The sequence below is a fragment of the Hermetia illucens genome, chromosome 2 (genome assembly GCF_905115235.1).
Source record: "Hermetia illucens chromosome 2, iHerIll2.2.curated.20191125, whole genome shotgun sequence".
Lineage (NCBI taxonomy): Eukaryota > Metazoa > Arthropoda > Insecta > Diptera > Stratiomyidae > Hermetia > Hermetia illucens.
The window spans coordinates 682,423-699,851 of NC_051850.1; the positions used below are offsets into that span (position 1 = coordinate 682,423).

The window sequence follows — 17,429 nt, forward strand, 5'->3', positions numbered from 1 at the left end:
CACACAACAAGGATACGAAATATATTCAGCGTACGAATTATAGGCAAGGTCTGATGAGTTGCATCTGCCCTGGTACGAAACCGTAGCCATCTTCATTCCTCTTTTCATTTTTGAACTTTGGGTGTTAGCCCAAAAAGAGGAGTCCATGGACCATAAAGAGTGGAAGCAAGTTACTCTCCATTTGGTCCGGTCCGGTCCGACATTAAGTGGATGTGGACGTAGGACTCCTCAATCCCTAAAAAGAAATTTTCTAGCTCACGTTGAATATAATTCGTACCCTTGTTGAGTTTTACAAATTAAAAAGGGAGCGTACAACAACTGCGAGCCCTTTCGGTCACGCTGCTCCCAGGGCAGAGGTGAGGCAGCGTTTTATGGGTTGCCTCTGCCCTGGTACGAATCCGTAGCCGTCTTCGTCCCTCTTTTCATTTTTTTGTTAATTAGAAAAAAGAAAATAAATCGTGAAAAATTTAAAAGTTCGATTAAACTTCTTCAAGCATGCTGTCAACCAAGAACCACAAACCAATCCGTAATTGCTTCGAAGGGTTTGCATCTGAAAATGTACTTGAGAAGTTGGATGTGTATTTTTATGTCAAAATGATGACAGAGAAAGATTAGAAGTAATCCTGCAGACTGTTGGCTGGTCAAACACACGGGCAAGTATTTAAGCTTAAATATTAGAATTATGTAATAATTATCAAATATTAAGTCGGGGAAAAAGTAATGTCGTGTTTTGTCAATAGATGGCGACACTTAAGGGGGTATTCTGGTCTAGAAATTTGAAAAAATCGTTTTTTTTTCATATTTTCAAAGTTTAACTATCTGAGAATATGTATTTAGGAGGATTTTAAAAAATTCAAATTATTTTCGAAGTTAGAGCTCATTCATTCGCTGTGAAACGAGACAATGCCCGGATTGACCGCTCAGAGATACGGGCATCTAACGCATCAAAGGAGGTTAGAACTGCTCGATTGGAAGAGAGAAATGCGGAAAATTCTTATTTCGAAGTCGAGGAAGGTCCAATGTATGCAGCACGAATAGCAGATTAAATAAATGTAAGTTTAAAATATCACTTCATCACTTAGATTGCGAGAAATTTAACGTGGAAATTTAAACACGTTTTTCTCGAAACTGTCTTTTTTAAAACGATACCCATGATAACTCAAGTTCTACTGAACCGATTTACTTGAAATTTGTTGTGAATCTTCTTTATAGATTTCTCTTGTGCATGAACTATTCTTATCTCCGAATTTGAATATTTACTATTTTTAAAAAATTCGGAAAACTCAAAAAAAAAGTGGTACAAAAAATAATTTTTTTTCAAAAAGTCGCCATTTTGTCAAAAAACATTTTTTTTTAATTCTTTTTAGTTAGTACGATAGCCACATTATTCTAGATTAATAATCTTTCTTGTTTTTTTTTCAGATTGCTAGAACGGTTGGAATCGCGGGTATGAGCGCGTGCCAATTTTTTGAGATCCCCCACTTCATCACCTATTATCTTCATGAATTTTGAATTTTTTCACTTTTTTTTTATGAATTCTTGAAATATTAATAAATATTCTATAAAAAACTGGATAGTAAAAATATTGATTGTTTTTTTTGGTACAGCGTTTCAGATATTGAATTAAATTTGTGCCTCTAGATCAGAATACCCCCTTAAACATATCTTGTGTTGTACTTATCGCATCGGGTCATTCAAGACGACAATCTGGGCTACAGGTGTCTCTTTGACAGTTTTATGATCGTATGTTTCAGTCTCAAGTTATAGCGCATCAAAGATGGAGTCCACCAAGGAAGAAATTCATCATATTTTACATTTTTACTACTTGAGAGGTAAAAATGCAACGAAGGCGGCCAAAAAAATTTGTGAAGTTTATGGGCCCGATACTGTAACGATTCATACAGCACAGCGTTGGTTCGATCGATTTTGTTCTGGTGTAGTGGATGTCGAAGATACACCCCGTACTAGTAGAAACCGATAAAATCGTCAAAATCATCTAAGTAGACCAGCATGTGAGCATTCGCTCGATTGGTCAGGAACTGGGTAAGGACTATAAAACCGTTTAGAACCATTTGCAGAAGATTGGATTGCAAAAAAAGCTGGATGTTTGGGTGCCACACGAGTTGACGCAAAAAAATCTCTTGGACCGAATGCGATGCACTGCTGAAATGGAACGAATTCGACCCATTTTTGAAGCGGATAGTGACTGGTGATGCAAAGTGGATCACGTACGAAAATCTCAAGCGAAAAAGATCGTGGTTGAAGCGCGGCGAGCCGGCCCAAACCATCGCCAAACCCAGATTGATGGCCAGGAAGGTTTTGCTATGTGTTTGGTGGGGTTGGAAGGGAGTCATCCACTATGAGCTGCTCAACTATGGCCAGACCTTCAATTCGGTCCTCTACTGTGAGCAACTCGACCGTTTGAAGTAGGCGACTGACCAGAAGTGGCCAGGATTGGTCAATAGGAATGGTGATCTGTTCCACTAGGACAACGCTTGGCCTCACACATCTTTGATGACCCGCCAGAAGGTACGGGAGCTCGGATGGGATGTCCTATCGCACCCATCGTATAGTCCGGACCTGGCACCAAGTAATTACCATCTCTTCCCGTCCATGCAAAACGCTCTTGGTGCTACTAAGTTGGCCTCAAAAGAGGCTTGCGAAAACTGGCTGTCTGAGTTTTTTGCAAATAAGCAGGGGTTTATAAGTGGGGGATAATGGAGTTGCCTTCTAAATGGCAATTAGTTTGCGAACAAAATGGCGCATATTTGGCTTAAATAAAGCGTTAAAATCCGATCACAAATACGACATTACTTTACTTTACTTTTAAGCCATTGTTTATAATCAAATTTTCGTATAAATCAGCGAACTAAAAAGGAAAGTAATTTTGGTACTGATATTTTTGCACTCTGGATTCTCATTCAAAATCTTACCAAAATCTATCAGCTGTAGTCATGGTTCTGCTTTCAATCAACCTACGCTTCCTTGAAACCTCTTGATACCTACAATCGTTTTCACTAACACTACAAGAACTGTAGATGGACGGAAACTATATGAATACCACTTCACCCTTCTTCACCCTAAAAATTTCACAACCATCATATCATTCACTCCACTTTAGTGAGAATACACTTTCCACCCTTACGACATGGCCTTAAAAAATCAGCCAAGCTTTTACTCATACTTCCTCTATCCGTGTTAAACGACTTTATGGACTAGCACGCGGTACACTGAACTTTGTGACACTCTATTTGCACTAATGTATAAATGCACTTTAATGCCCTTAGTCGAAGTGATGCTTGAATGCTTTTGCTTTTTCTACTTTTTCACTTTCTATCTACGTTCCATGAATACGAAAAAAAAAACGCCGCACCAGGAACGTAGTGATGCATTTTCACTGCAACCTTTCATATGCTATTATTCGAACGGATCAAAAATTTCTACCGTCATCTTATTGGGAAAATCACCAACAAACTGCAAAACCCAAAGGATATTTGCCATTCGACATTTTTGCAAGCAGCTAACACAAACATAGACACAATACATATAAAGTAAAGGAAAATCGTACGTTTTCTTCTCAATGGTTTTCAGTAGGGCTCGGTGCCAAATACAAAACCTCCCCTTCAGTATCCATGGTTGCTACTTGCTTTCACTTTGTTATCATCCCCTATCCAAAATTGCCTAGGGGTGTGAGAGAAGAGAATAGGGCAAGTGTGTTGGTTGAATCGTTCTATTATACGAAGGTGTTACCATCTTTCCTTCATCAGGAAATTACTAGGGAATTTGAGGCATAATCGTAAACCTATTCATACGCCGTTTCATGGTATCGTTGTTTTTTTTCTAGCGAAGAACCTTGAAAGAGAGTTTAATCATATAGACAAAACCCTGATTATTACCCTGCCGAAACGTGATTTACGTTGTAAAACACTGCCTTTGTAGAATCATTCCTTTTACGTAAGCAGCATAAAAGCTCTTCCAATTTTAATTCACTTAGAAAAAACCGATATAAGAGAAACAAGTCGGAATACCGAAAGCACGGCGCTTCGGGTATAAAGGTTTTATGTTCATTTTATGTGACGAACTTTCTATGCACCTTTTTCCATTCCTCCATAGCTAAGAATGCAAAATATTCTTTCATATATTGCCAAGATATAAATATGTATATACATATTAAAACCATCTTTCTTCTTTTTCTTCAGCCTTTGTCCCGTTCACAAGCGGGGTCGGCTCGTCGTGATCGGCTTCGCCATTTGGCTCTATCGAATGCCTGATCTGGGTGCAATCTCGAGGCTTTCAAATCCCCATCCAGCGTATCAAGCCACCGTTGCTTAGGTCTGCCTTTTGGTCGTTTACCATCGACTTCGATGTTCAGACCAATCTTGGCAAGTGAATTCTCGTTTGCACGAATTGCGTGACCATACCATCGAAGACGCCTCTCTCGCAACTTTTCCACGATCGGTGCAACCCCATAACGATCGCGGATATCCTCATTTCGGATGTGATCTAAACGTGTGACGGCACTAGTCCAACGCAGCATCTTCGTCTCCATTACCGCAAGACGCCGTTCATTGTCTTTTATGGTCGGCCAACACTCAGAACCATAGAGAGCGACTGGACGGATGACATTGGGGTAAATTTTAGATTTGAGACGTTCGTTGATACGTCGATCACAAAGGACACCAGTTGTGGAACGCCACTTCATCCAGGTTGCGTTAATGCGTGAAGCAATTTCATAAGGCAGTTCTCCATTGGCCGATAGCGTTGACCCGAGGTATTTAAATCGCTCAGTTCTGGGTAGATCACTGCCGCTGACAGTGATTGTGCCTGTTTCATGGGGATCGGTCGTCAAAAATTCAGTTTTATTTAAATTCAATCTGAGACTGTGTTGCATTTTTGAACAAGTTGCTCGAGATCATTTTTGCTATCAGATGCTGTTTTCCTAGCATCTGATAGCAAAAATGATCTCGAGCAACTTGTTCAAAAATTAAATATTAAAACCATAGATATTGTAATCATCCTAAATGAACAACCATTGTCTATTACCACATACTGATGATACACACAACGTGTACACGAAGTTTTGAGTCTAGACCGTGAGTTAAGTATCCAGCTAAATGTTGAGACCCTGAAGTTGTCGACATTCGCGGTACACGGGATACTGATGGAGGATTTGCAAATGTGAAAGATTTGTACAAAGCTTGTGTCGAAGATGTGAAATGATCTTTTAACTCTACTCTTGATGTTCGAATACGATCCAGAATCCAAAAAGCAGAACTCCGAGTGGCACATACAATCTTCTCCCAAACGCAAAAAAGTGCACATGAGCAAATCTCGCATCAAAATCATGCTGATTGTTTTCTTCGACGTCAAAGGAATCGTCCATTTTCAGTTTGTACTGGAAGGACAAACTGTCAACGAAGCCTTTTACCTGGAGGTGCTCAAGAGACTCAAACGGTGGATCAGGCCTGCCTCAGCCACACGGCCTTCATCATTACTACCTTCCTAACCAAGAACAAGACCTCCGTAGTGCCCCAGTCTCCTTACAACTCTGACCTGGCTCCATGTGACTCTTTTTGGTTCCCCCGACTGGAGAAAGAGCTGAAGAGAAAGCACTGGGAATCGGTGGAGGACATTCAAGGACAAGTTACAAGGTTCCTGAGAGGCATTCCAGTCGAGGAGTTTCTGGGTGCTTTCCAGGCGTGGCAGAATCGTCTTCGCAGGTGTATCGATGCAGAAGGAGACTATTTTAAGGAATTTTAATCTTCTGAATAAATCTATTTTTCCTGGTAAATGTGTATTATTTTTATAATCCACCCTCTATATGTACAAAATTAAATGCCGTTGCTACTAATTTACCCACGCGTCCATCTTACACGTACACTAGCCCGTACATATAAATACATATGTTTGTCTCCAGTAATTGATACTGATTTACAAATAACTAAAACAAGCTAAATAAAGGAAAAATAAAATGCCTCCATGGACCCCGCCGTTTGTATAAATTCCCTTTATGTGATTATGGTGTCATACACGTCTCAGAGAGCAATATATTTAAGTTAGATGCTTTCTGATTTTTATCTTCTATAACTTTGTTAATAATAGTTAGACTGCGTTAAGAATCGTGTTCTATATAATCACCTATACTGCTATCAAATTTTTTACATCTAGGAAGAACTTTGGGGGGAGTGTCCGGGTAAAGTTTTAAATAATGGCAATATACCATATTAACTATATTTGCGCAGATATCGTATCGAAACGGCATTCATTTTGAGGTCTAGCTTTCATATAAATGCACTATTGTCATTTTTTTTTTAGATTTTTCGGTTGGGTAGATTCTGAAAACCAGACCTGTTTCACTTTCTGGGGCTGACATTTTGAGTCCTCACTTCCCTGTGTTTCTCCCAATATCAACACTAATTTTCGAGAAGTACTAATTGAGCCCTTTCATTTGATACCTCATACGACTATAGTTGGTGGAAAAGAAATGTACATTCCCCTTTCACATATATGGGGAGCCCCCCTCAATCCCACCGCAAAATGATACTCCACATATTCTCACCAAATTTCGTGACAATCGGTTCAGTTGTTTCCGAGTAAGTCGGATGAGACAGATAGACATTGAATCGATTTTAATAAAATTTTATTTCGCACAAAACCTTAAAAACGGAGGATATCTTCGGGAAGAATATGATAGGAGAAAATGTGTTTGAGTTGCTTAAAATCACTTTTTGTTCAAGTTGGCAAAGGATGTGTATCTTCGGGACAACATGTTCGATAAAATGTCATGTGACAGAAAGAGTAGTGTCACCGCAAAACACTTTTCTGCAAGGAATTGTGGAGGCACTGCTGTCTGAGCGGCTTAACGGGGTTCACCCGGGCTCCAAACCAAAATAATCGAAATACAACTCCCCACGGCTGAGCAACTCAGAACAGACCCGCCTGAGCAACTAGCCTACGTGTCAGTAGCGGAATGAGAGCCACGAGGCCAGTGACGGTCTCGTGACAGTCTGCAGCCAGCCGTTGACAACATCGGTTATTTTTAATATTTTAGAAGTATTTATTCTACGAATACTTCTTAATAACAAAGGGGAATTGAAATAATAATAGTTAATTAGTAATAATCGTTTATAGTACAATAAAGTTGGTGACACCCAAAAAGGCAGGTAGTGCGCACTGGTACACTACAATGCACCCCAACTGAAAAGGCTGCACTGTGGATCAACGACATATTAAGCAGCAAGACCATCATCTGTATCCCCAGCAATTGTATCACGCGCGAAGTCAAAATTCTAGCTGTCGGTAGCGGCGGATCCGACCCCGAGGAAGTTCATGCCATTAGGACAACGTTGTGGTATGGTCCATCGGGTTCTCGGTCATGAACAAGCTGGGGATGATTTGCCGAGACGACAATAATACCCAGTTCAATATATTTAATTTAATGCCATCAGTTCAATTTATTTTAATTTAATATTACTTAATGCGTAGTAAATTTACGTCAAGTATTCAACTTTATATGAATAAAACGTTGGATTTTCCGCTCCGGTATGCATCTTTGGCACTGTTCCACTCGCTGTGGAGCTCATTCTTCGCTGAGTTCCTTGTACATGGATCAAAGTTCGCCCAATTTCATACAAAGACGACAATACCGCTGCAGGCGGCCCAGGTGCTACCATTTTGGCAGCGTAACCCAGAGGTCTGGTTCCGCCAGTTGGAGGCAAAATTCGAGATCGTGAACGCCATGCGATGTAATCACGCGCTCATTGGCCTAGACAAGGAGTCGACTGGACTCGTCGCCGATATGCTCGAGGAGTGTTCCTACACGAAGTTGAAGGACATCCTTATCAAGCGACTGTCGATAAGTGAGTCAGCAAAGCTGAATCACTTGCTGACGGAGCTCAGCTTGGGCGACCGCTCCCCAAGCCTGCTTCAGCATCCTGATCAATAGCCGAAAAATCTCAAGCATAAATTCACTATGGAACCATTAACTTCATTGTAGGACGCTTATTGTGGTAGCCATAAGTTTTGACATTCCAAAATTTATAGCATAATTGATGCAGCTACAAATTGGTATCGCATCTTATACCCATATCTGGGGGTATAGGTTATGTGTGCAATGTTGTTAGGCACAAAAATTTCAGATTTAGGCTTTCCTTCGTTCCGGCCAATTCCCAGCGTACTGATTTGAGGTACTGTCTAAAAAGCTCGTGGTAGTTGCCTTGCGACTCTATCACGAAGGGCAAATACGGGCTACCATAGAGGCTATCTGTTTAGGTTGACTTCTAAGTGGACAAAAACACGAGCTCTTGCGGGTTTCCGGTCTCTTATAATGCCCAGGTAAACCGATGAAATATTGACAGATATTAGGATAATAGTCTCCGGATGGCTCAAGTGGTTAGACCGCTGGGCTGTCGTAGCGGAAGGTCGCGGTTCAAATCTCACTGGTGGCAGAGGGATTTGTTATCGTGATTGGATGCCGGACACCGGTCGATTCAGCTGTAAATGAGTACCTGAGTTAAATCAGGGTAATAATCTCGGGCGAACGCAATGCTGACCACATTGCCTCCTACAGTGTACTGTAGTGTAGCGTTATGGTCTTGAGTGCTCTAACACACTTCAAGGGCCTGATCCACTATGAATTGTTGCGCCAACGATTATTATTATTAGGATAATAAATAAGGATAGAATTGCTACGAGTAGGGTGGCAATCTTGTGATGATGAACGGAGCTTATATAATCAGATTCAATCAAATAAATGGAAACACGTGTTAGGAGTGAAACAAGGAAGCTCTTCTTTTAGGATGATGAATTTATATCATCACAAGTATTCTGTGGTATCTCTTCGCTTGTGACTTAATTTAAATTTGAAGAATAGTGACACAAAATTCTAACGCAATCGTATAGTATTAATTTAGATTGGAGTTAAAGTTGAAAAAATGTTAACTCACATTGAAATGATCCTCACAATTTAAACCTGACTTCAACGAAACTGAATTCCGTCGGACGATGGTGATCCACTTCTTCCTAAAATTTCCTTTTGGAACAGCCCAAAAAAGCTTTCTACGGGGTTTTTCATCATCATCAACGGCGCAACAACCGGTATCAGGTCTAGGCCTGCCTTAATAAGGAACTCCGGACATCCCGGTTTTGCACCGAGGTCCACCAATTCGATATCCCTAAAAGCTGTCTGACGTCCTGGCCTACGCCATCGCTCCATCTTAGGCAGGGTCTGCCTCGTCTTCTTTTTCTACCATAAATATTGCTCTTATAGACTTTCCGGGTGGGATCATCCTCATCCATACGGATTAAGTGACCCGCCCACCGTAACCTATTGAGCCGGATTTTATCCACAACCTGACGGTCATGGTTTCGCTCATAGATTTCGTCATTGTGTAAGCTACGGAATCGTCCATCCTCATGTAATAATAATAATAATCGTTGGCGCAACAATCCACATTGGATCAGGGCCTTGAAGTGTGTTAGAGCAGTTCATTCAAGACCGTAACGGTACCCTAGGAGGCAATGTGGTCAGCATTGCGCTCGCCCGAGATTATTACCCTGATTTGACTCAGGTACTCATTCACAGCTGAGTCGACTGGCATCCGACGTCAAATCACGATGCAAATTCCACTGCCACCAGTGAGATTTGAACCGCGACCTTCCGTATGACAGTCTAGTGCTCTAACCACTGAGCTATCCGGACACAATCCATCCTCATGTAGGGGGGCCAAAAATTCTTCGGAGGATTCTTCTCTCGAACGCGGCCAAGAGTTCGCAATTTTTTTTTGCTAAGATCCCAGGTTTCCGAGCAATACATGAGGACTGTCAAGATCATAGTCTTGTACAGTAAGAGCTTTGACCCTATGGTAAGACGTTTCGAGCGGAACAGTTTTTGTAAGCTGAAATAGGCTCTGTTGACTGACAACAACCGTGCGCGGATTTCATCATCGTAGCTGTTATCGGTTGTGATTTTCGACCCTAGATAGGAGAAATTGTCAACGGTCTCAAAGTTGTATTCTCCTATCCTTATTCTTGTTCGTGTTTGTGTTTGACCAGTGCGGTTTGATGTTGTTGGTTGATTCGTCTTCGGTGCTGACGTTACCACCATATATTTTGTCTTGACTTCATTGATGTGCAGCCCAAGATCTCGCGCCGCCTGCTCGATCTGGATGCAGGTAGTTTGTACGTCTCGGGTGGTTCTTCCCATGATGTCAAAATCGTCAGCATAGGCCAGTAGTTGGGTGGACTTAAAGAGGATCGTACCTCTTGCATTTACATCAGCATCACGGATCACTTTCTCGAGGGCCAGGTTAAAGAGGACGCATGATAGGGCATCCCCTTGTCGTAGACCGTTGTTGATGTCCAATGGTCTTGAGAGTGATCCTGCTGTTTTTATCTGGCCTCGCACATTGGTCAGGGTCAGCTAGTCAGTCTTATTAGTTTCGTCGGGATACCGAATTCTCTCATGGCCGTGTACAGTTTTACCCTGGCTATGCTATCATAGGCGGCTTTAAAGTCGATGAATAGATGGTGCAACTGATGTCCATATTCCGACAGTTTTTCCATCGCTTGCCGCAGAGAGAAAATCTGATCTGTTGCTGATTTGCCTGGTGTGAAACCTCTATGGTATGGGCCAATGATGTTCTGGGCGTATGGGGCTATCCGGGGTTTTTGTGGAACAATATTTCACCGGCCTCCTTAGCATTTTACGCGGGAAATTAATTTTGACAGTTCCGTCTTTGAGGGTTTTCTCAGATTGCATCATAGAAGTGATTTTGGTCTTTAGTGAAGATAAGGCGGACAGTCTATTAGCGATCCAATTATTTTACTCCAATTTTCCCCAAGTTTTATATCTTCATGTCAGGATAGTGAACACGGCTATGTCACTTTCAACTTCTCAATGAATCGAACAAATAATTCTCTATAGTATCTTTCAATTCCTTTTAATCTTAAAAATAGTAACTATACTTCTCACTTCACTTTTTAGGACCAGATTTACCTGTGATTCAAGCGATATGCAGATCCACCAATAAGGTGACTTTCAATGTGCATAGAGAGATGCTTATAAATAAGGTTCCTGGACGCATTAGATCATCCTAATATTTTTAATAGCTCTTGAAATTGAATATACGAATATTCTCACTTTTTGTAGAATTTTTTTTTAATAATTTTCAATAGTATGAAATGACAACCCTCGAATAAGCACGTCTAAAGTTTAGGGGAGTCCAAAGCGACGCATTTATTAAGGGGGTTGGGAATATCTGACACACTCGACGTCTCGCTATTAATAGAGGGTAGTTTTTCGGACCAACGGACGATGCGTCTGTGTGTACATTGTGTCTATATGACGTACAACCGTTGAATTAAGGTTGACGGGGCCTTTGATATTTTGAACGTTTTTCACCGTGCTCCCTTCCAAGTTGGTTGACTTTTGGGCGGTTTTATATTCAAAGAGTATGAATAGAAAATGGAGTGAGAGAATGAAATAACTTGTGATTTCAAACTGAGTGCTCTCTTTGCGAATGATGAGAGGATTAAAAAGGCTTTCTTTATAACAGGATTTCTAAACAATATAATTAGTTATAAAATTTATTTGATCTTTTCAATATATTTAAGATAAATGTGGGGTGTAGGTAGCTATTAGATTATGGACTTACTCAAGGGAAGAACCATAAACAATTAAAAAACTACAAAGATATTACTTAACGTAAGAAACATCTTCTACAACATTTTGAGGATATCTGCTCCGGTAAAGTAATGATATCAGCATAACAATAGGTCGTCACATGTACTGTCGAATTCACACTATTTCCCACAACTACATCGAAGAAATTCAGGACAATGTGTTCGTCTATAAAAATAAACCTGGGGGTGACTTTGTATCGTGCCTCAAAAATTTGCCCCAAAGGGATAATAGTAGTAACATTTTCGCTAAGTATTTGTGTCTGTCTGCCTGCGTGCTTACTTACTAAAATTAACAATGTCTGCTTCCAGGCTATGAATATATAAAAGATAATATTTTATACGATATTTTTCTGGGTAGTTCAAATACGTATGTGGCGTGAATTGAATTGTAAAGCAATGCGACATTTTCATCTTTTGGCTCAGATATTCAGTCGATATTCTCGCCAATGCATGCATGCTGCACTGCGATAAAAAGAGATGCTTTCTTAAAAGTAATTATTTGCACAAATATTGTGTAAGCGACATATCTTGGTTTAAAATGAATTCATTGCTAGAAAATACTCTTCAGAGTAGCCCCAAACACATATTCTTGCTAGGAATCCTTCATATTTTCATTAATAATTAACCTTTTTCATGCATTTTCAGCATTTATCATCATCACGTTCCAGAAACATGATTATCATTTTGACGTGCGTGTTCTTATTATTTTAATGAATTTAAAAAAGAATTTATGTGTGAAGGGTCGGTTGCGCTTGGTGTTCTCTGAAAAATAATCTTCAATCTTCTTGAAAACTATGATAGTATGTGCATAGCCAGCGAATGGGATAGTAATTAATTTACGATAAAATCTCTGATAACCGCAATGATTACATATTTACTTACAAACTTTAGTTGCGAAAAGGTTATAAATTGCCATGATGAGTTTCAATTAGACAACTAGTTTGGATTATTTTATTGCCATTTTATCAACTACTTTTGCACAGTTTAAAGCAATATGCAACACAACACGAGTAACATTAGTTTTAGTTTTTAGTTTTTAAAATAATTTTTATTTTTAAGAAATAGGTAACAATAGTATATAGATTGGAAAAATGAACAATAAAAAAAACAATCTTTTAAAATAACAAAAATAACTTAAATCTAATGGCCACTGTGGGCTCTCAAAGTTTTCGAATAACAATTTACAGGCAGAGAAGGGAAACAGTAAGAAATAAAAATCTAATTTTACAATAAGTTGTCGAGAAATGGTCAAAAACCCGACAGAATTCACTTGGCCTTAGTGGTAAATAAGGAAATATAAAAGTAATAATAGTAATAAATGTTTTATCGCTTCAAAAGATACTTTTAACTTAAATTATTGTGCTTAAAACTATCATAATTATATATTTTATTTTATATGTTTTTTTTACAATAACATTCATAGTTAGAAAAGGTAATAATAAGAGTTGTAATATTTACAAAGAAACAAAGAATAATAACATATGTATGTATAAGTTACAACTGGAGGCAAAATCAGCACCCGTTCAATATGTACATATTTACAAAGCCCCACCAAGAAACAAATGGTAGAACTGAGCACGGCCACCACTAACCAGCATCCCGCAGCCACCAGTACCGGGATTTCTCTTTTTCATCCCGCTTAATATCAATTGCTCTCGCTCTGGAGTATCTCCAGTCGAATCCCGGAGCCCCCACTGTCAAATTCGCGGGGTATTCTATCCTTTTGTCCGTGGCCCGTCTATGTATATGATCACCGGCAGAATCAAGAATTAGACCATTCCTGTCAAGATACACGAACGCTTCGAGAGGAATGAAGCCTGTCGTGAGAGTTTTCTCGAAGTACCCATCATTTGGGTAGAACGGCTGCGAAACCCAAGGATTCTCTCCATGCGAAGCAGATCGCACTATATGATTCCGAATCAATCTGACGATAACTGTGTCGATTCTTGGCACAACAGCAGCTGCATACATCACTTCATTAGTTACATAGTGCTCATAGTTTGACGAAGCAGTCCTATTAAGCCCCGTGCAAGCATGCAGACATTTCCTTTCAAAGATCCTTATTTTCTCCATTTGGCTAGCACTCAAATTAAACCAGATAGCACACCCGTAGGTGAGCACCGGTCTAACCAAAGTAAGATAGCAAATAATCTTAACCTTCCGGCTAAGATGTGGAGCATAAAAGAGTCTTCGAAAAGACATGAATGCCTTGCGAGCGCTCTCTAGCGCGACTTTAACGTGCTCGTTAAATTGGAGACGCTCGTCAAGACGCACACCCAGGTATCTAACGCACTTCTTATGAGGAATGCACTCAGAACTATCCTCGTTCGCGACAATGTGGAAATCTCTCCAATTCCTTTTCAAGTTCCTACTGGCATACGCCAAGGAATTTCGAAACAGAATCGTTTTACACTTTTGCGCATTGATTTTCATCCGCCAAGTGTTCGTGAAGAACTTAATATCATTGAACATCTTCTGAAGTTCAATTTGCACCTCAGTTACCTTCTTGTGTGCCGTGTAGGCTATCAGATCGTCAGCAAAGGCAACCAACGACCTTTTAGGAGATTTATTAAAATCGAAAGAGTTGAGTAATTCGCCGGCAAATACCGCAAAAAGTCTAGACGCAGTCACTGTCCCTTGCTGTAATCCATTCAGAACATGAAATTCTCTGCTAGTAGTGAGATTTCCATCCGTAATGACAAAGCACTTGCCATACAGCATACTACACATCATCGCTACGAGGTGGTTGGAAAACTCATTCTTCAGGAGCCTGAAAATCAGTCCATCCAACCAGACGGTATCAAAGGCTTTCTCCATGTCTATAAGGCAAGCGCCTACGCACTCACCATTGTTAATCCGCCAGCAAATATCAGACGTTACCTTCGTTATTGCATGTATTGTCGAATGTCCAGATCGAAATCCGAATTGCGCGTTCGGCAATAATTCCTTCTTCTTTATATGCCCGTTCAAGGCTTTCAATACCAAAACCTCAAACACCTTGCTGATGTTAGGCAGCAAACTGATTGGGCGGTAGCTTTGAGGGCTGGATGAATCCTTCCCTCTCTTTAAAATCGGGAATACTCGGGCTTTCTTCCATTGTCCTAGAAAGAAGGAATTGTTCAGTAAATTATTGAACAAAATGCAATAATTTCGAATGGCAATGTCTGGTAAATGCCTGAGGACCACGTTGGGAATGCCATCCATACCGGATGATCTCTTATTGTTTACTCTTCTGAATATGGAAGTTAACTCTACACATGAGACAAAGTAATCAAGCAGATTATCACTCGGTATGAGATCAGCCTGCAATGCAGAGCTAAATTGGAGAACTGTGGTGCCGTTCAGGCTATATTTGAAATTGTGGACATCTCGTTCTACAATTTCCGAAAGTCGCGTTGGCTCTAAGGCCGTTCTGGGCCGATGCATCGATTCAAAGTGCTCCCCTATAAGTTTGAGTTTCAGAGCATCATCCATCACGATGTAATTGCCTTGCGCATCAGCAGTTACACTATTCGTGTCTATACCTGAGTCAATAAGGTGTTGTATCTCGCTGCCACCGACTTTAATTCTCGGTACAGTTATTCGTGACTTCTTCCGGAATAACGTATTTATCTTAGTAAACATGGAATCTGGATCGCTTGGTGAAATACCCTTTAACTTCTCCCGCCATTGGAAGTTCACTTTATTTACGTAATGTTGACGGATAAGATCCCGCGCGATCTTTAGAAGTGATTTGAACTCAACCAATATGGGATGATGATAGTCTCCATATCTCCAATAGATTTTGTTGACGCGAGTGAACAGAAGGCTTTTCACTTTTTTCAACCGTTTTATGGCTGCAGTTTCATATCCTTCCATATTATTGCGAGGTTTAATCTTAGGGACGACTTGTTCAATTGTTTCCAGCGTCAAGTTCTCCAGCTTGAGAAGATACTGAAGTATTTCCTCGTTGCTCAAGTTCCTGTCACCTGGTGCAATTGTACTATCGTTTTCCCCATCAAGAGGTGGACATTCCTCTCGATATCCCCGAACAAACCTCTCTTGGAATTTCTTCCAATTTGTTTGTTTAAAGTTCAGCCCATCGGCAGAAGGCGAACTCTTCGTCCATGAAACAGAACTTCTATAAGAATGGCGTTATGGTCGCTATCGTAAGGAAGAGTCTGTAGTTTCCGTTGAGGATTCCTAAAATTAAAGTTCAAGCGCGCGTCAGCAATGCACAAATCCAGATAGGAATTTGCCCTGGGCCAGGTTGGACTCTCTGACCCATATAATTCGCATTTATACTCTATCTGGTATTGCTCTATCCAAGATTTGAGGAATACCCCCCGGGATTGTTTGTGGCGTTTAGCCACGAGGTATGCTTAGCATTCAAGTCGCCAGCTATAATATAGTAATTATGCAGCCTATTCAGTTCGAGTATCGTAAACAGAGAATGGAATTCCTCCTTGAACTTGGCTCGGTTGTTTCCCACTGCATAGACTGACAGAATGTATAAATTCCCTCCTCTAGGGAGAGAAAACAGAATACATGAGACTTCGATACACTCAAAGGTTTCAAATTCAGGCCTATTAATATGCCTGAAACGATAATGGCGACCCACAAGTATTCCGATACCACCTCCCCCATCACAATTTCGTCTATCGTTCCTCACGAATTCAAAATCCTTGAATGTTATCGAATGCCTCGGATTGAGATGGGTTTCTGAAATCAAGACTATGTCAGGCTGTTGTCTGGCAGCGAAATCAAGGAGCTCCGCTTTTCGATGGATTCCTACGATGGAATTCACATTAATCGCGATGATCCGGAGACCATCCAGTGGTACCGCTGTGACTGCAGACCTAGCAGCGGACATGCTGTTTGTGTAAATATTCTGTTATGCTATTTATTTTTGTATTGTGTACGTGTAGCGTATGCTGCATGTTTTCACACATGGTTAGTATTTTATTGAGGATGGTGTTCATCCCGCCACTTGCATCTTGTTGGGGCTTCTCAGCTCCCCCTTGTCGAACTACTTCTGCAAATGGGATCCCCGAGACGATTGGTGCCGAAGGGACGGTACCGTTCAACGCCGCTGACACTTTCGTTCTTTGGGCAACACGAGTAACATGAGACACAATATGATGGATCGAGTCAATTCTTTCCTTGATTCCTTTTAATCTGGCAGTTATATTTGGATGGGCTTTTCAAAATTATTCTAGTGATTGGAACTGGAGGAATATTGACAGGTATATACATATGCCCTAGAACAAGTAGAAGACGCTGCTAAATCTGGTCTATATGTATTTGCAGGTGCGAGTACAGGTAGGAAATCATTTTACATGTGATCATGGCGTGTTATGCCACTGGTCCAATCAAGGAAACTACTTACAGGAGGAGCAAACCGAACTTATAGGCGCCACGGAATGTCATTGCATTGCATTGCACGTGTCGCTGACGAATAGATGGTTTTCTTGTGTATGTTTCTTCATCCCATGCCTCACATACACGACACTAACACTATGGCATACGCGCAGAATTTGTCACGCACAATTAACTAAAGGACGTCGAACATGCGCAATGTTTTTTCTTCGCCATGCAAATTTAAGTAATGCTAATATATGTAGTCTTTTCTTGGATCCAAAGCAGTATCTTTGTGTCCGTTAACACTCAGAACCATAAAGGACGAGAGGGCGGACGACGATTTAAGATATTCGTTGAGGCGTTGATCAAAAAGTACCCGAATTGGAGAACGCCACTTCATGTGCTGA

The 17,429-nt window shown here is 40.6% G+C and overlaps 1 protein-coding gene across 2 annotated transcripts in view; it reads right to left on the minus strand.

Annotated features, from left to right (window-relative positions):
- LOC119650418 (IQ motif and SEC7 domain-containing protein 1) overlaps window positions 1-17,429 on the minus strand; it is a 238,119-nt gene that overhangs the window by 141,390 nt on the left and 79,300 nt on the right. Inside the window, exon 1 of one of the 2 annotated variants that reach the window (XM_038053222.1) lies at window positions 2,934-3,437. The exons of the other annotated variant lie outside the window; for it this stretch is intronic. Within the exon in view, the coding sequence (XP_037909150.1) occupies window positions 2,934-2,956 (23 nt within the window). The 5' untranslated portion in view covers window positions 2,957-3,437. Of the gene's footprint in view, window positions 1-2,933; window positions 3,438-17,429 lie in introns of those variants that run through there. 2 annotated transcript variants of the gene reach the window in all.